General features: G+C 37.9%; 1 protein-coding gene across 5 annotated transcripts; it reads right to left on the bottom strand.

Annotated features, from left to right (window-relative positions):
* Nucleotides 1–23,732, bottom strand: stat4 (signal transducer and activator of transcription 4). 5 transcript variants are annotated; one of them, XM_042427010.1, is made up of 24 exons: nucleotides 23,533–23,732; nucleotides 23,034–23,162; nucleotides 20,859–20,994; nucleotides 16,268–16,366; nucleotides 13,851–13,943; nucleotides 13,676–13,754; nucleotides 13,444–13,529; nucleotides 13,137–13,288; nucleotides 9,551–9,709; nucleotides 8,790–8,882; nucleotides 8,592–8,651; nucleotides 8,378–8,398; nucleotides 6,746–6,839; nucleotides 6,585–6,629; nucleotides 5,710–5,793; nucleotides 5,525–5,623; nucleotides 4,053–4,188; nucleotides 3,842–3,894; nucleotides 3,134–3,228; nucleotides 2,600–2,736; nucleotides 1,971–2,162; nucleotides 1,804–1,849; nucleotides 1,476–1,581; nucleotides 1–353 (listed from the first exon to the last, which is right to left on the bottom strand). In XM_042427010.1, the coding sequence occupies exons 2-24, from the start codon at nucleotides 23,159–23,161 to the stop codon at nucleotides 330–332; spliced, it is 2,217 nt and encodes a 738-aa protein (XP_042282944.1). In that variant the 5' UTR covers nucleotide 23,162; nucleotides 23,533–23,732; the 3' UTR covers nucleotides 1–329. The 5 variants fall into 5 exon arrangements, with proteins under 5 accessions (XP_042282944.1, XP_042282945.1, XP_042282942.1 ...); XM_042427011.1 differs by having other exon boundaries at nucleotides 6,746–6,836; XM_042427008.1 differs by having other exon boundaries at nucleotides 1–1,581.
* Nucleotides 23,733–24,448: the final 716 nt, after the last annotated feature.

Below are 24,448 nucleotides of genomic sequence, written 5' to 3'. Positions count from 1 at the left end.
ACTCAGGAAATTACTGTAACATTTAGACAGCTGTAAAATAAAGTATTACCCCATTATGAATATATGAAAAATAAGGAACAACAGCAGAAGCAATGAACTTAACAAAAACCTCTTTTCACACAGTTTTTTTTCTGTTTCATAATCGGAAAAATGAAAACATCGATTTAAGGTTGTCGCCCGCCTCTTGTCCAGCGTCTCCTGTGATTGGCTGCAGCCCCGGTACAGCTGATGGATGGACGGATGTTTTTAGGTTTGGCGTCGCGTTGGTGCGAAAACACGGAAGGATTCAAGAAACCTTTGATCAAAAATGTGGCGCGTTTCATCTCGCTTTATTCTGAATATGGAGAACTCATCTGGAAGACAAAGAGAAGAACGACATTAGCAGCAGACTTTTCTGGAAACATTTGTCCTGGTTTAGTAGAAGTTAATAATCTTCACCTTGTGTTTAGCAGTAAATTATTTAAAGGAGCAATGTGTAAGATTTAGTGGCATCTAGTGGTGAGATTGTAGATTGCAAACAACCCTCGTCCTCGCTTTTTTATGGATCCCACTGCTTTTCTTGGCAAGACTCGCCAGTGTGTAGCATTCAAGCACTAGGATTCATGCCTGCGCCGCTGTCTTGCTGCTCTATCTAACTGTATGTTCAGTGTGTGTCTGGTGTTGACTGAAGGGAAATGTTAATTCTGAAGGACTATGAGTTTGAGTCAAGCGTAGAGGCTGGATTATGTGTAGCTTGGAAAATACTGATATGGGGCTCTGAAGTTTTCTTTCTTCCTCGTCCTTGTTTTCAGAGACTGCTGCTGCTGCACTGAAGAACCGCACCGCCACATGCAGGACGGATAGATATGTTGCCGATGTCTGCTGTTTGAAATGCAATTTCGGGATGTTTTTGGAGGTTTGCACCATCCAAAACTAAACACAATCGCAAGGCAGCCCGATGCGATGTAGTGCTGGGAGCTGAAGCGAGAGTGACCAGTGCTGGTGGATGGTGTGAACATTGAAATAGCGGGCTAGCAGGGCGTGTCTTGCCAAGAAAAGCAGCGGGACCTATAATAAACACCTCACCCTCCCCTTCCAAGCACGTAGGAGAACCTACGGGGGCGATGAAACTTGCCAAAAACACAAAACGCCCTCTCAAGAGTTTAGTTTGTCTGTTCTGGGCTACCGTAGCTGTACTGAAGGGGACCCTCTTCCTATGTAGATATAAAGGGTGTGTGTGGGATTGACCCAAACTACAGTGTGTGTGTGTGTGTTCTTGGTAATAAGGGAACAAGCGATGTGGCTCATTGATGTGTTTTTAGTAGTTTTTGGACAGAAGGATAAGATGTACAGGTATCAGGCTTTGGATGCACAAACATTTCTAGTTATTAGAATCAATTCCTTGTTGGTTTGAGTCTTTTCATAGAATTTATTTACAGTAAGAAAAATACAAAACATTGCAGAAGTCTTTTAAATGCCAATGCATGAAAACCTACGGTTTCAATGTCGAAGCACAGCTGCTCGTTGAGCATGTCGAACTCTCCGGGGGTCATTGGAGGCTCAGGAGACTGACAAGGAGGCGGTGTGGTGCTTGTGTTAGAGCTGCAACAGCAATGACAGATTGATAATATAGATTAGGGAACTGCTTCTGATCAGCAAAGGGAATTAACTCAAATGTTACTTGTTTCATTTTTCTCTCATATACTTCTCTAAATGTGGCCCATTAGTTAAATGAAAAAGCAAAATGATTGATAAATAGTTTAGTATAAAGTAAGTTAAATAGAAGTCTTTGTAGCTTACAAATGTCCAGCATCAAGAACTCACCGCAGTTCGGAGATGGGGATCAGGGTAGACGGGATGTATGGATGGACTGGAAATTCAACAAAGATATAAGAGAGATTAGTGTTGATGTTTACAATCTAGTCAGCAGACAAATAATCAAAATGTGCATTAAAAAAAAACACAAAGAAGAGAAGGTTGGTCTGTCTTGCCTTTGCTGGGCTGACTGTTGTAGAGCCGTCCGAAGGCCTCGTCTTTGGGGATGTCTGGATAGAGGAACTTGAGCGGGTTCTCGGGGACGACCCCGTCCGAGATCACTTTGTAGTCTCGTATGATGTCGGCAAACGGCAGAGCGCTCAGCCGGCTTTTAGTGTAAGGCTCCACAGAGTTGAACTTCACATCTCCTGTTGGAAAAAGTCACCGTTAGCAAACAAACAAGGACGACTGGACTGTTTAACTGGAACCGATCATGAATAAATACTTTCTGTGTCTTACTTATGAGCCACATTTATGAGGTTTTCAGTGTAGTATTCATCTGTAACGTACTTTATTCCCACAAACATTTCATTTTCTTCTTAACTATTCAAACAGCACATGGTGCATGTCAGGTGTCTGTTCTCTTAACACTAGATTATAGCGATAAAACAGTGAATTTCATATTTTTTTACATTAAAATGGCCTTAATCAAGAACTTATACAGTATAAAGTTGAACAAAATTGCACTGTTTATATGTTAACCTATGACCTGTCATGGTTTAGGTATAATGAGGATAAACACAACAGATATACTCATGATCAGAGTGAGGTTTCCACAGTGGAAACAATATAAAAGATGCTTCACCGTTGTCTTTGTGCTCCACCCAGGTGAAGGTGATTCCTCCGAGGTGACTCTCGCTGAAGCGTAAGAGGAAGGTTCCCGGCTCTCTGTCCTTCAGCAGAGTGCGCTCCATCTCTTTACTCACAAAACCCATGATGTAGCTGCACGGACGGTGGAGACGAGAGGCGGTAAAAAGAGAAGAAAAACAATCATCTCTTCATGCTTTGCTATGAATCTTTACTCAAACTCTTCTGTGGATTATAGCTGCTTTTTCTGTGTGTGTTTGGAGCTCCAGTTTACATTTTACAGGTTTAAAATGTCAACTGAAGCATATTAATACTGTTTCTTTCATTTCTTTCAAACACTTCCCATGTTTGTCCTTTTCAGCAAAGTGAAAACAAAGTTATTCAAAAGGTCACTGGGGCGTAAACATCCATGTTGAGGTAAACGAGTGTGAATCCGGAGCCTCGATACAGACTCATCTTATCCAGTAATGTCGTGGCAAAGTGTTAAGAGGAGCAGCTTTACTGGGTTGAGTAAAATGAGCCGATAACTTACTTCTCGTTCCAGACGGGCAGCAGGTGCTTCTTGATGAGCTCCAGGATGGAGTCCAACCACATCCAGAAACTGAAGGGCTTTCCTGCAATATTCTCCTTTAAAAATGGACAAAATATAAAAAGGGAAACAATTAGCGCTTTAATAATGTGATGTCCAGTGCTCTAGAGCTGAAACAATAAGTTCATTCACTGATTTGTTGGTTGACAGAAACTTAACTAGCAATAATGTTAATAAGCTATCACTTTTTAAACATTTTTTTAAGCAAATGCATAAAAAATTCACTGGTTCCAGCTTCTTAAATGTGAATATTTGCTAATTTTCCTTCATCTGTGACAGTAAACTGAAGGTCTTTAAGAGTTTAGACTGTTGTTTGGACAAAACAAGACATTTCACAGAGAATAGGCTTTTTTTTTTTACTATTTTCTAACATTTTAGACTTTAAATAGGTAAATAAATAACCGTCAGACTGATAAACAGATGATAAAAATAATCGTTGGTTGCAGCCCTGCAGTACTCTGATCCTGGAATAATAATACTTTGAATCAGGTTGTACTGTGTCAGTTACTGCATTTAGAAATATACACACAAAACTAAACCAATCATGTCAATAAATAAAAAACAACAAAATAATACAACTTTGACAGACAGAACACGCTTGTGGCCACTAGATGGCACAATCATATCTGACATAACAGCACATACACTTACTTTAGAGAACTTAGACCAGGACACATGACAGTCACTACAGGAGGCGTGTTGACCTGCAGACACATAAAGTAAATATCATAAATGACTGTAACCCAGCAACCTGAAGATAAAACCAGCTGTCAACATCTGCCTGTGTCGCTCTTCAGGAAAAAGCAGCAACCTCAAACATGTTTCCTCGTTTAATTTACGGCAACACTGAGGCCAAACACACCGAGAAGCTTTTCTCCCAGCATGGTGAGCTGCTCCTTGTTGAGGCCTCGACCAGCGAAGGTGGAGAACTGCCAGCTGAGGACCTCGGAGAGCTGGCTCCAGCTGGCCCGAGGAGGGTTCCCGAAGAACGCCAAGTTCTGTGGACGGATAGTAACATGAGCACATTTACTGGAGTACTGTATTTAAGTACAAGGAAGAGGGTCTTTTAAAGCTGCTTGATGCTTCCACCTCACTACAATTCAGAGGCAAATATTGTACTTTGCCTTGTTAAAGATTAAACCAGTAGATTCAAACCTCAGTTTCTGTCTGTCAGATGTTGTTTGCCCCTCGAAACTTCTCACATGGTTTCAAATAAACAAATAGTTCAAGAAAACTCTCCAGTATCTCAGATATATCTAAAGATAATCTTAGGATAGGATGGACTTTATTAAACATATTTAATGTATCAGTCACAGGGGAAGATTTTCTGCAAAACGAGCACTTTTACTAGTAATTCTTTAAGTAAATTTAGCTGATAATACCCTTATTTATACTTATCTTATAGAAATTATGTTTACATACAACAGAAATATGTTTTGCGTTAAACGTAATGCTGCTGAAATTCGTTTTTTCTCAACAACATGAGAAAATGTTCATTATCATATTTGGCAAGTTGCAAAAATGTTGATAATGAACGTATGAGTGACGTGTTCAGAGGCGATGTTAACTAGTTGCAGTAAATCTCCGCTGATAACAGCGTTATTGAACTTTTCATGGTTGTGTTTAAGCATCAGCAGCACTTTGTTAAAGTAGAGAAAGATCAACTCGGTTTAATACAGAAAAAGGTCCTGAATGATTCGAGGTTTATTAACATTTAAGTGACACTATGATCTTTCACTAACGTCAACCAAAGTGCTTGTGTTGTCTAAACCAAACCACACACACAGGACTCAGGATGTGGACCCGAGTCTGTGGTGTCAAGAGTCTTGAATCTTGTACACCCCCCCGCCCACCCTGACTTATATATGAATAAAGTGCTTCATTCATTTAAAAAAAAAACATTACCTATGAACATAATCAATTAAAATTTAGTTGTATATGGATCATTTCTAGCAGACAGGGTTGCAATACCTGAACTGTACTCTGCTGTACTTTCACTCAAGTAAAAGTACTTTTACTTGTAATACAGTATTTATATTTATATTGTGGCATTGCTGCTTTTACTTAAGTATTTAAGTATTTCTTCCACACTGGGGGGAAAGTGCGAATAAAGTTTGTTTGACATGAAAAATATTAAGCAAAGTCTTCTCAACTGACTATTACTGTATGATTGTTAAAGGTGCTGCAGTATATATATTAATATCTATGCAGCATTACAGTTAAATTACAGTTTACAGACAACTTATACACATTATTATTAGCTGATGAACCTGTTAAACTGGCGACTGATTCTGTGTAGAGCTTTCAAAGACATTTTAAAATTAATTCGCTCACCCTGGGCTCATCAGTCAGGAGGTTGTACCACATGACGGAGGCCCAGCCTCCAGGCAGCTGGCTCACATTGGAAATGACCACCAGCGGAAGAGAACACGTCTAGAGGTAATAAAGTACACAGTTAGCATGTAGCAGCAACAGCTGGCGCTTAAAAGAGCGGATCGAATGTAAACGCTGCTGCTGACCTCCAGATCGATGGCGAGGCCCTGCACCGTGAAACAGGCCTCGAAACTGAGAGAGTGAAGTTCTTCTGTCACGGAGAGAAGACCCTGAAAAACACACAAAACACTCGTTCATGTCAGAGTTTATCCTTCTTAGCACAACTTTAAAAAATGCATAGAAGACATTAAGACTAATGGGTCGAACAATAACAATAATCACCTCAAAACAGTCAGGTGCACGTATGAACTATTATTTTACCTACATTAATAGTTCTTCTTGCACCAATACAGTTACTAAACACCTAAACCTCGAGCTTTCCAAAGAAGGATGCCTGATTTAAATGTCACAATTTCTCAACACTGTCTGAAAACAACAATCAGGAGCCCAAATGAACATAGAAACATGTTTTTCTTGCCATAATTATTCCTCCTGTTCATACTGACAATGAGAAGATCTCCTCCTCTTTAATGTGTTTACAATATAATTGATTCAAACTCCTCATTTTGAGCAAAAATGCATTTAAAAGTTGATGTGAAGCATTGTGTTGCAAACTTTTCACACAGGAAACACACTATGTAATGGGGTCATTCACACCCAATGAGTCAGGGAACAAAAACAGGAACTTTGGCAATAAAAAGACTGTAACATTGAAAGATATCTACTTGATTTGACTCATTTGGACGACTGAAGCTTCATATTAGCTTCAGATAAACTTTTAAATACATTTTTGCGCAGAAGGAGGACTGTGGATTTTGTCTCCCATCACTTATATATTGTAAGTGTATTATGAAAGGATCTTCTAATGGTCAGTATGAACAGGAGGAATGATTACAGCAAGAAAAACATGAGAGTCAAAGGTACATATGGTATTAATGATCAACTCATCTGCATTTCTTACCTCATTCCCCTTCGTGCCGTTGATGTATTTCTTCTCTTTCAGCTGCTGTAAGAGATAAACTGAGTGTCAAAATCAGAAAGACTAACTGGTTAAACTGGGTAAAATTAACGTTTAGTATCAGTAAGAGTAAATAAAATCAGACGGCGGTTGGGTTGTCGTACCAAGTGTCTGAACTCCACTGAGAGGCAGCCGTTGGAATAATCCTCAATGTCCATAACTTTAGTGTTGTTTGTCAGGATGAAAAACTGCCGACTTCTGAGGAGAAAAAGAAGGTTAAAACACACAAATCCTCACAGCTTTGTAAACCTCTATTAATATCCGTGTATTAGATGATATGAATTCATCGGAGGAAGTCGCTGCTGACTGTTTTTAGATGATGCGACAGTGGTTTCAAACTCCAATCTAAAAAAAAAAACGTGTCTTTAAAGTCCCGCTTCACTCAAAAACGTGTTTCGCCTGCACGTTTGACCTTCGCTGTTTGACACTAAACGGCTGTTTTCACATCGATCTGCTGAAGGAGGAAAGTTTCTCTGTGATCCTGTACCCACGAGACTGATGTGTGACATCACAACTAGTTCGGTCATCTCCAGCTCTGCACATTTTCAAGCTCAGTGAGAATAATTTAAGACACCAAACGCATGATGTTTGTATCATGAAGTGTAGCAGGAGACACAAGCGGTATGAACTAAAGAGTAGCTTCTTAATTTAGCTCGAGTGCAGGCAAAGAAAAAACTGAACAACAACATAGAGCAGAAGAAACAGAACAATGGATCCAAAAAGAGTGAGCAGAAAACCAGGACTTAAATACAAACTGGACTAATGAAACAACAAGGAACAAGTGGCAAGACACAAAGACAGGCTGGGAGCTGATTGGCTGGAGAAGACACAGGCTGGAGACACAGGAGGACAAAACCCAGCATGTACATGAATATAACTTAAAGTCACACTGAGCAGAACTCAAACATACGTTGCTGCTGACATAAACGTGAAACAGTAAGTTCACGGCTGCACGTTTCACTTCACTTTCTCACTTAGTTTCCAGGAGGGTCAGTATATGCAGCGAGCAACGGTCGACACATGTGACATTTCTTCAAGAAAAACTACTAGTGTGAAAATAAACTTCAATGTCAACGTCAAGGGCCGACGGCAACTCAGTCCAGTTCAACAAACAGGGGAAACGTCTGGTGGACTGGTGGGTTTAAGACATGTAAGAAGACTCTATGAATCTATGAATCAACAAATATTTTTTCATTTCAGAAGTTTTCCTGCAGGACACGACTTCATTCTCAGTGTTTGTGCACCGGAGGCTTCAAGTTTCCACATCACACTTGTATAAGCTGAATACTGGACCACGATTGGCTCCAAACTAGTTGTGATGTCACAAGTCATGCTCGTAGGTAAACGCCTTAAACGCAGATTCAAGGTGATCACAGAGAAACTTTCCACTTTCAGCAGATGAAAGTCTTTCTGCACAGTGAAGCTCAAACATCCAACCGAAGGAACGAGAAGAAAAAAACATATTTTTGAGTGGGAGGAGGAGACTTTAAGATTTATTGTAATGTTTAAGTTACAGGTTAAGATGTTTTACATGTTTCCTGCTTTTAAAGGAAAGAAGGAAGCCTTTTTTTTTTTTTTTTTTTTTTTTTTTGGAAGGAAACAGTTAATTTATTGAAGCAGCGAAGTGACGTTTGCCTCTTTTTTTCCGACCCACGCTAACTTCATGCTACACTTCTTTTATCTGTAATTAAACAGCAGCAGCAGTTACGTGCTGTATGGAGGTTGTTTGTACTCACACTCTGCCGGGGGGGAGGTCCCTAGATACGCACACACACACACACACACACACACACACACACACACATAAAATGATTAACACTGCAGGATCAAACTTCTACATTGCAGATAAATAAAATACTTTAAAGTCATGTAAATGTATGAATGTTTATATTGAAATTATTATTATTTTTAGCCTGGAGCTGAAATCCAGTAACAACATTTTTAACTCACTTGTCAAATGTTGTTTTCACTTTCAGCTGATAATCCACTTCAGGAAGTTTAACCAGGAGTCTGGGAGGAAGAGAAAAAAAATGCATCACGACTACTTTTACTACTTTTTCACCATCCAACAATAAACTAAACCTGCAGATAAGAATGAAAACACTTGACATTAATTAATGAAAGTTTGGATTTAAACAGGAATGATACCTGACTTTGGTGGTGAACTGTACTCCGGTCTTGATGATGAGGGGTTTCTGTGGATGTGTGGGCATACATGGCTGCTTCTCCACCACAAATGAGCTGAAAACACACCAAAACTTATATGATTTGCACAGTTTTCACTTTAAACTTATTGCCTTTAATATGACTCTCAGAGCAGCAGCTGAGCTGAGTCGGTGCTGCACCTGCAGGAGGAAATCCTGCCATCTGTTTACACATGTCAGCATTTTTAGTCTTCTATGTACAGTTTTGCATGTCTGACATGAAAAAAACAAAAAAAAACAGATTATGCTGCACAAATTTTAAACTACAAAGAAAAATTTGAACACTGGTTTCAAAGACTTCATCTCCTTGTGTCATTAACTGCATTTAGTAACAACACAATCAGAATATATTTTGGTTCCACTTTACAATACAAAATACTACAATGTTCATCAATTATTTATAATAATAAGCATTAATGGATTAAAATGACTTAGATTCATACTGTTTTTAAACATTTTCCAGATCACACCTCCTGTCACTGTTCAACTGTAACAAGTTGTTTACTTCCTTCAGCTGCTGACAGTTGCATTTGTATTCATGACTTCTGTCTTTTTCCTGGAAATGGAAACATTTTCAACTAGAAACATAAATGTGTAGCTTCTGATGATTAAACCAACTTATAACAGGAACACTGAGAAGAGAACAACCTGCGTTATGTTGTATTTTTAAGTACATGATGATGCTGCGAGGCGTTGGGAGAGTACCTCTTGATGAGGTGATAGATGAGATATTTAACTCGGTCCTCCATCTGAGGTTTTTGCAGGGGGATCGGGTCGCTCTCGTAGGTGACCTTCAAAACAAGTTCCCCCAGTTTGTCCAGCTGGCGTTTGATCTGGAAGAGACTCTGAGCCGTCAGAGTGAACCTGAGAGGAGACAGATGAGAGGAAGATGAAGGGATTGATTTTATACTTATTTAATTTACATAACCTACAAATAAATTGGTTTTTCATCGTACTGGTTAAAATTCATGCTGGTCAGAGCAGAGTTTGACATTTCCACATGTGTATCAGGATTATTTGTGAGATTCATGTTCCTGGGAAACACTGACTGTTTTACAGTATGGCTGCAACTAATGATTATTTTCATTATCAATTAATCTGTTGATTATTTTCTAAATTAATCGATTGGTTGTTCGGTCTATAAAATGTCAGATAATGGTGAAAAATGTTGATCAGTGTTTCCTAAAGATGACGTCTTCAAATGTCCCAAAGAAATTCAGTTTACTGTCACTGAAGAGTAAAGAAACCAGGAAATATTCACATCTTTTTTCTTTAGAAATGACTGTTAATAGAGAATCAAAATGTGTCAGTGGTGATTAATTTAACTGTTGGCTAATAAACAATTAATCAGCTAATGGTTGCAGATCTACTACGCGGTAAAGTTGACTGCAGCTTCCCACACTGGAGGAAAACCTCATGTGTTGCTCCGTCATGTGGTCGACCGCAGTTTGTGGGCTGAAATGTCGTTGGCAAAATCTTTGTAAAGATTTTGAACGGAAACTCTGATTTATTTATTTATCTATTTATTTATTTATTTATTATTTATTCCTTTCTTTTCCTTTCCTTATTGGTCTCAGTACTTTAGATAAACAAACAGTTACTATAAAAGGAAACATGTAAAGGCAAATTATTCTTCACAAAAAAAACTGAACAAGAACCTGAACATGGTGGTTTAAAAAGAAACAAACAAACAAATAAACAAAAAATATATGTATATACACACATTCTCACAAAAAATCTATACAAAATAAATGAGTATATGAATAAATTATTAAAAAGAAAGCAAAACAAACAACACTTAATATATTATTATTATCATTATCATTATTATTAGATATTTTAATTGTTGTTGAGTTGGGTGTATGTTTTGCTCTGTATCATGTTATGTCCACTGTGTTTTTGTTTGTATTTGAATTGTAAAATGCTACAAAAATAAATAAATAAATAAAAAAAAACCTGTATTAAACTCAAACTGACTGAACATTTTAAGTCTGTTCGGACCAAAAAAAGAATAAAAACATCATAATGTTGATGTAGTTTAGTTTCAGGGGTGTTACTAAACACACTGATTTTACTAAAATGTTTTCTGAATACAGTTAAAATACAACGATCAGTTAAAAAGTCTATTAATGGTAATAATAACAACAGTTTATACCTAAACTCAGTACTGCTGTGGAATACATGATAAACAGCTGTCATTATGATCAATTTAATGTTCTACTATTGTATAATTGTTTAATCAACTTCATCAGAATAATTCCTTGAACATTTTTTTTAGACCTTAAACGATATTCAATTAAAATCCAGTCACTAACCAGTTAAATCCAGAGTTTTACTGTTAATACTGGTAATAATAGCACGATAAGCACAATAACAGCTGGATTTACTGTTTTATGCGAAAGTACAACCACTGGATTTATTGTAAAAAAAGGTTAAAGGAAGGAAAGTTGTAAATGACAACAAAAAGAGGAGAGAGTGGTTCATCTTCTACGGGGAACATCTTTGACTCAACATTATGTTTCCATGACAAATTATGAATCCCGGCTCTTTCAGTCAAAATAACATGTCTCTCCAAATGAGACAGTTTATTCTGATCAAAGTATTTAAATCAGACATTTATCATTCAGACTGAGCCCTTGTTATGATTATTAGTGGAATAATTGTTCGGTAAATGCAGCAGCTGAAGGTCAACCCACAAGTTATGGAAATATGTAACTGATGTTGTTAGTAACAATTACAGGGAACTCCATTGATTCTGCATGTAAAGGTTTATTCAAATATTACTCATCCTGTGAAAACACATTTTTAATGTCTTCTGTGGGTTTAGAGGATCTTTATCGAGTCTGCTAAAATAACTGTGATGATTTCAGGGCTTGATGAAGGAAATTTAGTGCAGAAATCTTGAGTTACAAACTGGGAGCGTTGAGTTTGAAGGACATGTGATGGTCTACGGAAAAAAATATATATATATATTGTTGTTTGCATGATGAGGAAGTTCTTTAAGATCGATACGAGGGGTTAAAACTGAGGAAACCGCTGCTGCATCCATGTTGACCACTACTTCTTAAATCTGTCCATTTCTCGTCCCCCAAATATACAGAAGTGCGACATTAAATTACCAAAGTGCCCCTTTAATGTCCCACAATGCATAACAATGCATATCAACATGTTCTGCACATGCTGTACAGCTCGTCAGCTACATATGTCTATGTAAATGTGTAACTATATTTGACAATCCTCATTATCTGGATTAATTTATGCACGTACGGCAATATAAATTTAATTTCTGTTATTGTCATTTGTCTCTTGGTGTCATCTGTCCTGTTCTCATCTGTGAAAATGTCCCAGTTTCCCTGCAGGGATCACTGTTAAATGTTTAATCTAATCTAGAAATTGATCATTTGCATGTTTGTGTGTGAATGCTTGCTAGTGTAACGCAGTCCTTATAGTTAAAGCTACAGTATGCGAGTTTTTTCTCATATTTCTTTTAGTTGAAATATGTTTCAAAGCGTATCTTAATGTGGAGATTTGTTGTCAGAGGCTCAAGTTTATAAGCGAGCCTCACCCTTTTAACCGATAGGTGAAGGCCAAAGTCAGAGGCGGGAGCTCACGGCTGTCAATCAAGACACTTCTACCCTACAACTCATACTGACGCTCCAAGCTAGCATTAGCTGCTGGAAGACGTCGCTGTGGCTTACGCATATGGGTGCGTTCAATCACGAGGATGCAGATGAAACGTTGGGCGGAACATAACGGAGCAAGGAGGAGAAGGGAAGTGAGGGAGGGGTATGTGTTTGAGGCTCATGCCAGATCTTGCGTACTGTAGCTTTAACTGTCCCCAGAATATTTAAAGAAGTCGGACGCAGGTCTTTTCAATATAAAGCTCCAGTCGACTATCTATGATCTACGAACTCTTTTCTCTGCTTCACGACTTCTTTATTCTGTCATATTAAAACAACCTGTTCATGCTTTTAATTTGTGTGTATTTGCAATTAGAAGATGAATTGTTTCAGGTGCTTTCGGTACTGATGAAACTGATCTGATTTCACGGATCATTTCTCATTTCTTGTATCCGGTTTCTTGTGCAACTGCTGAGTGTGGGAGATGGTGAGAGAGCTGTCTGTATCTGTGTATTTGTAGTCTATGTTTGTTATGTAACGATGTCTTTGTAAGTATGTGTTATATTCTGTAGTTTGTGTTTTTTAGGACCCCTTTGAAAACGAGATGCCACATCTCAAGGGACTATCCTATTCATAAATTCAAATTCAAAGAAGCGGTTTCAGTTTATTACCAACTCTGCAGCTGTTCCAGGCCGGTGAGCAGCGGACCACCGATGGCGGCGATCTGCTGCCTGCGCTTCCAGTCCTGCAGCTCGGGGTTGAGCTGAGAGGTCATCAGGTCGTCAATCTCCTTGATCACGACGTCCATCTTTGACAGGATCTCCTAACAAAGGTTTGAAGAGCAGATACGATGGTCTGTGAGGTACAAGTCTGCATCCGCACACCCATGATGTGTTGGAGTCTTTGTCACTTTTATGTTTGAAAATGTTTGTAAGACTCCTTCATCTCTCACATTCTCACATTGGTACAAAAGCATACCTTCCTTTTAAAGTCGAGCCTGTTGAGTATTTCCTGTAGTCTTGTTACTTCCTGTTTCATCAGTTCAGAGTTCCTCTCTGCCGGATCTGTCATAAACACACACACAGAGACACACATATATATATATATATATATATAGTTTTGTCTGTGCAGATTTTTGCACAGTAGTGGAAAATAACATGAGTGAATTCATTTCATAACAACCTGTGTGCTCATCTTATACAGTCCTCACCTCGAGACTGTAGGGTCTTGTAGCGAAAATCAAAGTCGTCCTGCATGTCTTCGATGTATTTCACGGCCTGGTCCATCAACTAGACACAGTTTTGTTTAGTTTTTTTTTTTTTTCTTTTTACAAGATATAATTCAGTAACTGGAGTCAAAGCAATGTCTTAGTTCTGTTTAGTTACCTGCACGCTGCCTCTGATGATCCCGACTCTGTTGTCCATGTTCTTCTGCCTCTCGAAGGCCACTGAGTTCTGCAGAGATTTCTCCAGAGGACCCTGTTGAAAAGGTTTCTTTTAAAAAACTTTTCCAACAACATCAGCATGCTATCATGCTCACAAAGACAATCTTAACTCCTTGATGTTTGTATGACATCAGCACATCACCCCCCACTTTCATTCACCTACACTAGCTCCCTGTGAGATACCGCATCTCCTATAAACTCCTCCTCACCCACAAATCCCACCACTCCCTGGCCCCCCCAGTACCTTTCAGACCTCCTCCACCGACCCACACTTTCTCCATCCCCCGCACTTGCCGACGCACTTTTAGAGACTTTCAGCGTGGCAGCCCCCACCCTCTGGACCTCTCTCTCTTCCGAAATACGCAACGCTCCTACCCTGGGTGCTTTCAAATCAACCCTCAAAACCCACCTGCTTTTGACTCCCAGTTAACCTCTCAGTTGTTTATTATTTAAGCTCGGCTTAGTTTTCTCTTTTTTTGTCTCTTCCTTTTTCTGTAAAGCGTCCTTGGGTGTTTTGAAAGGCGCTATGTGAATCTAATTTATTATTATTATTATTATTATTATTATTATTATTATTATTATTATTATTATTATTATTATTATGAGCTGAGGCTGATGGGAATGTCATTAGTTCTGACTGTGTTTGGTCATAAATGAAGGTGTTGGACAAACTACTGCTGGTGGCGCTAGAGGAAAAGTCACCAAAGTCTGTAGGCTTCATCCTCTGGGAACCATAAACGTCTGTACTAAATTTCATAGAATTACGTCCAATACTCAAAATATTATAATCCAAAGTGTTGGACGCATCTACTGGCACTGCCAACTCTATAGAGTCACTAGAGCTGCCAGAGTGGCTAATTAATTGATGACATTAATAAAGGTCTTTATCAATTTCTAATAAGCCATAAATCTAATCTAAATTAATAAATAAAGGGTTCTTTTGTAGTTGTAACTGTAAATGCCTCCCTTTTCTAGAAGGTAAAGGATCAAGAAGTCCATTAAAGGGGTCGTCCTGATGAACTAAAGATCTAAATGCAGGATGACTTTCAACAACCTGGCAACCAGGGCTGGGTATCGGTACTCAAAACCTTTAAGGTATCGAACGAAATAACCCAGTACCAAGTAGTGTCAAAACTTCTCCAGTCAAACGATACCTGCGTTCAATACTTTTTGTACCCAGATCTAGAAAAAAAGACCATTGGTATGGTTTTGGTCGCAGCCGATCACCGCAGCGTTCGATTTAATATCAAAATGTATTTGTGTAAAAGTCATGTTGATGGGGAGGATTGGTGGAATTTTAAGCAACTGGTTGTTTCCGTTCACATGATGGGTATCGAATAAAGTAGAAAAGAAAAGGTATTGAATGAAGTACTCTATTGGTATCGGTGTCACTTTAAGGGTACTGGTATCGGTACTGGTATCATAATTTTTTTAAACGATACCCAGCCCTACTGGCAACCCATAAGTTATAAATTAAATAACTACCCTTTATATGAGGTGATTTATATACAAACATTTCTCATAAGTGGGCAGAGTCAATTAAAGTGTACTTCCAAAATACTTAAAGTTCGTTGGATGGTTATTTTCCGAACAACACTGGAACGAACACTGATGTGAATTAAAAGCTGCAAATACAAAACATGGGTAGTTCGTGGACATCTGAGTTAATTTATATTTTTAATATTTAAGGTTTTTTTTAATGAATGTGAATTGTGAGTCTGATATTCACTCTCTTTTAGCTCTGTTTTTGCTCTCTATCAACTCCTGAGGGAAATATCTGACTCTTTAGCTGCTAAATCCTCCACTATGTTCACCAGCTAGTCTCTATAACTCTGTCTGCTGAGGCTTTTAGAGCTTTTTCACTGAAAACCGCTGCCTGCTGTGGGTGGAAATTATAGCGGTGAGAGTTGTGATACAGAAAACCAAAACAATGAGCTGAAGGACACGATACAGCTCGGTAGAGATGAGGGGAACTGCAGCGTTGGTGATAATTATGAGTGGGTTCATCACAGTGAGTAACACCTTTTACAGTCAACAAGATCCATTATTGATATAAAAACACTGATAATAACCAAATAAATCTTTTGTAGCTGTAAAACCTTACGTAAACTACTCCTTGTTATCATTTTGTTTTACAGCATGTATCTGCATATACACTGTTACCTTGTTTATGGTTATTGCAGTACTTAAATGATTATCAAGCCAAGTTGTTTCTTGGGAATGAAGTGAAGCGTTTGGGAATGTGGGGGTGTGCGTTAACACTGTGCTGTCTTCCTGGTAGCAGCTCTGATTTACCAGCAGCAGCTGTTATTGAGGAATCAGAGGGACTTTCCCACTGAGGGAGACGATGTGACAAACCTGCTCCTGCATGCAGGCGCTGGAGAGGATACGCCGCTCTTCCCTGAGGCAGGTGGAGATAACTCTGGCCATGACGGCGGGATTGGTCGTGTATTTCACCTGAAGGTCACGCCCACACAGACACACGTGACATACAAAGAGAATATCACAGGTTACAAAAACACATGAAAAACAAAGGAATTAAAGAGATAATGAAACAGTGTTTATCTTGCCAACCAGGAGAACAAGCCCCGGCTGAATAGGAAGTAGCTTTAACAAAGATCATTATCATGGATCTTCTCTGAGATGTGCACGCAGTTACTGGAAATGCTTTGATGTGTTTTTATCTGCAAAGGAATGCAGTTCACCTTGATTCTTCCAAGAATTAAAAGGACCAAACTCCAGTCATAACAGATGTGATTACATAACAGTGTGATTAGGACACCTGTCGTCAAAGGTGTGCACTGGTACCTGGAGAAAAACCAGTTTTTCCCAAAGACGTTACAGCCTGTAACCATAACGTTCATTTGAAACTTGGAGAACAATATACCTATTGAACAAGCACAAGAGATAAAATCTCTGGGTATAACCTCGGAGTTTAAACGATCCTGATCTAAACAAGTTGATAACATTGTGAGTAAAATGGGAAGTTGTGTCAGTCGTGAGAAGAGTTTTAAAAGTTATGCCACCAGATGTCATTAGACAAGTTATAAATGCTTGAGTTTTGTCACAGATTGATTACTGTTTCATGATGATGATGATGATAAAAAAAATCACATATAGCTCAAAATAAAGCAGCATGTTGTGCTCTTACATAACTAATTCGACAGTCTGAGTTGGCTAACTGTCAGTCAGAGATCCACTTATGCTTTGTTAAATCTAGTGTGACAAATGTGCTGGTGACACGATCACCAAAGATATTATATGAAAGGTTACTCTCTCAGTTTGCTCAACACAATTATCAAACACGATAAGCTACGTATGAAACAGAAAACAGTCGCGTACAGAACTACGGTCGGGTGGTTTTCACTGCAAGTGCATATCGTTCAAGAGAATAATAAAGATTGGTTCAAAATTTAGTTAAAACAGTATCTCCAAACATTTCAGGAACCATAATTGAATGTATGTACTTGATTGTTAATTGAATGAGATGTTTGTTGTGTTTATGTGGCGATAGTGTGTATAAGTGTGTGTTTGGTGGACTACAGGAAGAATAGCCAAAGAAAGAAAAAAAGTAAGAAAGACAGGAAGTAAGGGTGTGAACCTCACAAGTGTTTTGCAGCTTCTTGAATTTTAAATATATATATATTTTAAAGACTGATACTGTTCTAGCTTTGGACAGTGTGAGTATATTTGTACTGTCCTTATTTACAGATTTAAAGTACTTTTTTTAAGTATTTCCACTGTATACTACTTTATACTTCTTATCCACTTTTCACTCCACTGCATTTATTAGGTAGCTTGAGTTACTTTACAGATTAAGATTTACATACAAAACATTTGATAATCTTAAAATATATGATGCACTGTTATAAGTTTAACTACCCGCCGATACATTAAATACTTCAAATTAGCTCCACCTCGACCAGCTACAACAGTAAGATGCTACTCATACATACTGATAACAGTAAAAAATAAAAACATAAACACATAACATCAACAAGAAATCTTGATATGGATTTCTTACATTTGTTTTATTTTATGTTTTCATGTGAATTTTGATTTTCTTGGATACAAACTTTTTAAAAAGTAGATCTTGATCTATAGACCTTATGTATGCATGCGTAGAGTTTTGGATTCCCTTTGTTAGACTCTGTGCATTGCAGTCAATATTTTGTGTGTTTGGAAGGTTAATTTTGGGTGGAATTTCTTAATAAACTCAATTAAAAATTAAAAAATGAATATATAATTTAATTTAATTCGATGACACAGTTGCTAAATTACCTCAAACCCCCTAGTCGGGCATTTCTGTTCAGCTATTTATTGTGCCGACATACACAAACTTCCCCTCCAGCCACCACAACAGCCTCTACATCACCGCTGAATACACTGCATGAAATTTACATGAACCGTGTGGTTCTTTGCTCTTCAGACAATTCAAAATCCCACTTAGAAAAGTACAAAAAAATTCTGCTGTGGGAAGAGGAAACTTTTTCTCTCGCCTCCATGTGTGACTAAACTTTCATGCATCAGCATCAACAGAATGATGACTGAGGATGCAACAACACCTACACGCTCACTTTCATGACTGTGACAAGCATGACATTTAGCATTTAAAGACAGCTGTCACTGCTGAATCTCTGGTTTGGTTTGATTTGGTTTGGTTTGCTTAGCTTAGCTTAGCTTAGCTTAGCTTAGCTTAGCTTAGCTTAGCTTAGCTTATCTTAGCTTAGTTTGGCTTAGCCTAGCTCAATATAAGTTGTAATGTAGCTTAGTTCAGTTTAATTTTTAGTGTAGTTTAGTTTAGTTTAGTTTAGCTTAGCTTAGCTTAGCTTAGCTTAGCTTAACTTAGCTTAGCGTGGCTTAGTTTAGTTTAGTTTAGTTTAATTTTTAGTTAACTTTTAGATTAGTTAAGTTTAGTTTAGTTTAGCTTAGCTTAGCTTAGCGTGGCTTAGTTTAGTTTAGTTTAGTTTAGTTTAGTTTAGCTTTGTTTAGTTTAGTTTTCAGTTTAGTTTAGTTTAATTTCTAGTTAACTTTTAGTTTAGTTTAGCTTAGCTTAGTTTAGCTTAGCTTAGCTTTGTTTAGTTTAGTTTTCAGTTTAGTTTAGTTTAATTTCTAGTTAACTTTTAGTTTAGTTTAGTTTAATTTTTAGTTTAGTTTTGTTTAGTTTAGTTTAGTTTAGCTTAGCTTAGCTTAGCTTGTTTAGTTTGTGGTTTAGTTTTCAGTTTAGTTTAGTTTTAGTTTTAGTTTGGTTTGGTTTGGTTTAGTTTTAGTTTTAGTTTAGTTTTAGTTTAGTTTAGTTTAGTTTAGTTTAGTTTAGTTTTAGTTTTAGTTTTAGTTTGGTTTGGTTTGGTTTGGTTTGGTTTGGTTTGGTTTAGTTTAGTTTAGTTTAGTGTTTCTAGGGTTTGAAAGCCTTGAATCACAAGCTGTCAACTCTTTGTGTTTGACTTCTTATCTCTTACTACTTTGGTTTTTACACACTACACATGTCAGAGTTCAATTCAGTCAGTCAAACCAACACTGTGCTGACATTTGCTTGAATTTCTGATGAAAAGCTTTGAAAGATCCAAATGAATAATTTAAAATGCATCTCTTTCTTTGATGTGAGGGGTTTTCCCAAGAAAGATTGTACTTCAAACTGTGTGATAAGACAAACAAATGGAAAAGCTTTCTTTAACATGGCTGTGACTTTCTCTCATCGACGATACAAACTTCAAACTCAAACATAACAACGACAAGCCGCAAACACCCTTAACTACCACAAAGGAGTAGCTGCTTCCTCTGTGAAGTGTTGACTTTGATACACACATACGTGCACAGGAAACGGCGGTATGAACCTTCTCGGTTTGTTCTGCAAAGGTATGTGTCTTTTTCAGAATTAAGCTCATGACATCGGCGAGCTCTGACCTCAACCTAACATCCTGTACCACTCCTGGACCAAACTCGCTCATCTACTTTCAAGAATTACCCCCAGATCGTAATTACACGAAAGTGGAATACTTTTTCTCCCTTTAGCGCGTAAAGAAGGAACAGACTGTCTTAAAACTTCTTGCATGGCCTTCACCTTCTTCATTTGACATTTGAGACAGGCTTTTCTCAGGTAACAAAGCAAAAAAAAACATTGAACACCAACTAAAAATATCATAAAAGTAGAACTCAATCAAGCGGCTCCCAAAATGAAGTACAGCTACAGCTGAGTACAGCTACTATACCTCACTTCCCCTTCACCTCCTGTAAACACACACTCACACCATAGACCACACGACTTCCTCTTATTACAAATGTTTTCAATACATACTGTTGAAGCACACAACTGTCTTTTGTACTAGAAAGAATGAACATCCATGACACCTTTAAAAGTGTAAGTGGAAAAGTGTGGAACAATTTATGTAAAAGTGAGTCATTTCAGGTTAATTTCTGATTAGTGAACGTGTCACCTGAATGATGACTCATTTCTATACAGATAATATACACACATGCAAATAGACAATCGGAGATAGAGAGGAATCTATTGTTGTACTGTATTGTAAATTATTCCAAATCCCAGGAATCTGCTGAAACATGCTAAACACAATTTAAAACCTCTTTTCATTAGCAAATACTGCTTCTTATTCTCTGCTGTATAAACTTAGCCTTCCTCTGGTTTTGAAACTTTGTGAAACACCTTTTAAAGTGTTGTCACTTTCTCATACAGTAGAGGTGTAGATGCTGTACCTCGACTGTTGCGAAGGCACTTCCTTTGTTTACTCTTTGTGATGCAGCCAGACACGCTGCTTTCTCATTTAGTGCATGTATAGTGAAAGTTGTCTATCATTTATCCATGTATGAAGTGCTGTATCAGCATGAAACAATAAAACAATCAGTGAAGTGAAAGAAAAGATATGCTGCAGATTTATGGTTGAAAATGGACTGAGTGCCTCTGTGACTGAAAGACGAGAGGAGAGTGACGCACCTGTAGCTGTTGCTGTATGATTTTCATGTTGTGTCTTTGTAGGAAGTTCTGCTCCTGCGAGCGCACCCTCTCCAACTGGGACAACAGATTGTTGAACTGCACCGCCGCCATTGACTCATCGTTAGCTGCTGTGTCCCTGAAAACAACAAAACACTGTGTGATGTTTAGGGGATCACCAGCAAAGGCAATGAAGAAGAAGATGACTGTTGTAAACAAAAAAGACTGATATAGTACATTTGTGGTTGTGTTATCTTTCAAATTCACAGTGAGCTCTGTGTCTGTTTGCCAACTTGTTCATCATATCAGCTTCATAAGATGATATTATGTCAGTGTTGTGTTTACAGCTTGTTGAGCTACTCCCAACTTCAACTTTACTGTTTTGGTTCACTCTCAGAGCTCTCCTAACGTCGCTTTGGGCCGCAGTAGGCAGCTGTTTTCAGAGAAAGAGCTCTAAAAACCTACTGTACACTACCTGCTCAGCACCAAACAGCAAACTGACACAGTTAGCTGTAGACTAGCTGGTGAACAAAGTGGAGCATTTAACAGCTAAAGAGCCAGATATTTCCCTCAGGAGTTGGTGGAGACCAAAAACAGAGCTAAAAGAGAGTGAATATTGGACTTACATTCACCAGGTGGACAGAAACACGACTCCAAATTAAAGGTAATGTTGCTCTGAAACAGTTGGATGTGTAAATAAGCAACTGTTTGTTAACAGGTTAATTATATCAACTTAAAAATTGATAATTATGTCAATGTTGTACTTGCAACTTGTTTCCACTTCCCTCAGGTGGCCTAAAAATCAGTTAATGCAGGTTTAAAGCCACACAGAATAAGTTTCCATACTGGTGACCACTAATGGTTATTACCCAGAAATCACAAAAAACAAAGCACTCTGCGGTACATTATACCAAAAAAGCCACATATAACACCAATGAGCTCACTAGTCAATTTAAAATGAAGCCTGACACATTCCTGCACCTACAAGCCTGTAAACATGTAGCCTACAGATGTCTGTAAGTCTGCTGACATACTTACACATTTACCAAATCGGAAAGTACAAAGAAAGAAAATAAATACTTGAAGCTGCATTAGTAGATTTTTTTGGGCCACATGGGGGCAGCAGAACAAGCTGAAATTATAACAATCCAGGAGTTTCAGAGCAACATTATCATTCATTTGGAGTCGTGTTTCTGTCCACCTGGTGAATGTAAGTCCAATATTCACTCTCCAACTCCTAAATTAAAATATCTGGCTCTGTAGAGGCTAAATTCTAGTGCACAGTGGGTTTATAAGAGCTTTTTCACTGAGGTTGATAGCAGCAAGAAAAACCAAAACAAAGAACTGAAAGAGACTAAAGTACTGCATGGAGCTGAGAGGAAGTGCGGAATTGGATGATAATTGTCTGTGGGTTCGTCACCGCAAGTGACCTCTTTCACATTTCACAGTGTAATTTTATCCATTGATAAAATAAAAAAAGGTTGACGTTTCAATGAAACACCCACACCAACCCCGCAGGTTATATCTCAATAAAATCTAAAAGTGAACAGTAAAGTCTGCCGACTCTCGGTTTGGTGAATTCTTACAAATGTTCTTTCCTTCCCAGCAAATTATTTGACAAACATGATCTCACTGATATACAAAATGTGTAGCTGATATCTTGGAGATAGTCGTTGGCTTCTTTTTCTCCTCTGCAAGCTACACCTGTACAGACTCGCCCGCTTGTTGTCCTCTTGCAAAAACCTTTACATACACAGTAACTTCACAGACATCAGACATGCTTCTGTACAGGAGCCCCACGTTGGAATTTAAAGGGTCGGGACGCTCAGAACTTACCAGAAAAAGGCAAATTTCTCACTTACCCATTTTGAAAGATCTATTTTTGATTATCCTGTCTCCATCCCAGTACAATTGACTTGAATAAAATTTAGTTAGTGTTACACTGATTCTGACTTTTTGGTTGTAAAAGTTAAAGATTTACCTTTTTAAATGAGACCAGGGTTGAAGAACAGTAACCTTCTTATTTTTGGTACATTATTTTCATGCTTGTGCACAAAAATGGAGGTTAAAAGAGGTTAAAAAACTCTTTTTTCTCAGGAATATTGTCCCTGTTACTCCACAGAACTTTTTTTCTTCTTCTTCTTTAAACATTTTTTTTTTTCACACTGCACAACTCACCAATCCTGAGACTCGATCCAGCTGGCCAGACCCTGCCTGATGTCCATGGGGAAATTGTCATCATACAGATAATCCACATGTTCCAGGAGTCTGATCTCCAGCTGCTGAATCTGCTTCCACTGACTCATGCTGTAGTCCACACACACACACACACACACACACACACACACACACACACACACACACACACACACACACACACACTTTAGAGGACACTGACCTACATTCATTTCCTGCAGACTTATCCTAACCCCTAAATTTACCTTAATTTTAAACCAAGTCTTCACCCTAAAATTAATGATTTACGTTAAGGGGACTTGTTTTTGTCTCCATAAGGGATTTGAGTCCCCACAACTGATTTCTCCATAATATAATCTCATATTTTCTCCTTTTATCCCAAATGGTTATTCTTAAAGTGACAAAAAAAAGTAACTTATTTATCAGATTTTCCCCTTCATCTTTTTAATAATGAGTTTGTTTTATTCATTAATTAGTTTACCTGATTGGTGTGTGTGCGCTGCTCTCCCGTCAGTCTCATTCACCATGTGCACTTGTTTCTCTCTTTGACTTTCGTTTTTTATTGCCCTTGTCAGTTCAGGAAGTGATCTCATTTACTCTCATTGTTCTCATTGGGCTGTTCTAAGGTATTTGGAAATCTACCCATTCAATCATTGTCACTGAACACACACACACACACACACACACGTTAAAAAAAAAGCCACAGACATTCAACACAAACACACACACACACACACACACACACACACTGAGTTTACTTTGTGTGTGAGAGAGGAAGAGATTAATCTTATGTCGGTAATAGTTTCGGAAAAAAAATACGTCACAGCAAACATGACTAAAGTTGTTTTATGAGGTTTATTGGAGCTTATTAGTGAGGTGAAAATAAAGATTTTAATTTAATAAACATCAACATTATAGACTCATGCATCGTATTTATCTTTTCTCTTATGTGATCAGGACATTTCGTAGAGAAGTCAACAGGTCGGTGTGTGTGTCCATTTAAATGGATTTAACAACATTGCACGTGCACATTATTGACTTTATCACAATATCAGCTGATTATTAAAGCTTTATACCAATATCTAATGCAACTACCAGCAATGATCAGCAATCCCCAAATCTATCAATAATTAGATTAAACATGCTATAGCAGGGCAGTTTGTTTTTAATAACAAAACAATAACATACACATGTTTTAAATATAAATAAAACATAAAATAAAAAGAGAAGGTACTGTTTTTGGACTCTACACACACTGCTTCTAAGCCAAAAACCAGTTCTCAAATATATGCTTGTAACTCCAGAACTATAAGTCCTATCGAAATATGTTTTGTTCTGTTAGAAGCACGAGGCTTTACTGAAGACTCTGATGTGTTTTATGTTTATGTATTCCTTAA

The sequence above is a fragment of the Thunnus maccoyii genome, chromosome 11 (assembly GCF_910596095.1).
Source record: "Thunnus maccoyii chromosome 11, fThuMac1.1, whole genome shotgun sequence".
Classification (NCBI taxonomy): Eukaryota; Metazoa; Chordata; class Actinopteri; order Scombriformes; family Scombridae; genus Thunnus; species Thunnus maccoyii.
The sequence above is the reverse complement of the archived record's forward strand: the minus strand, read 5'-3'. Positions and strand labels throughout refer to the sequence as shown.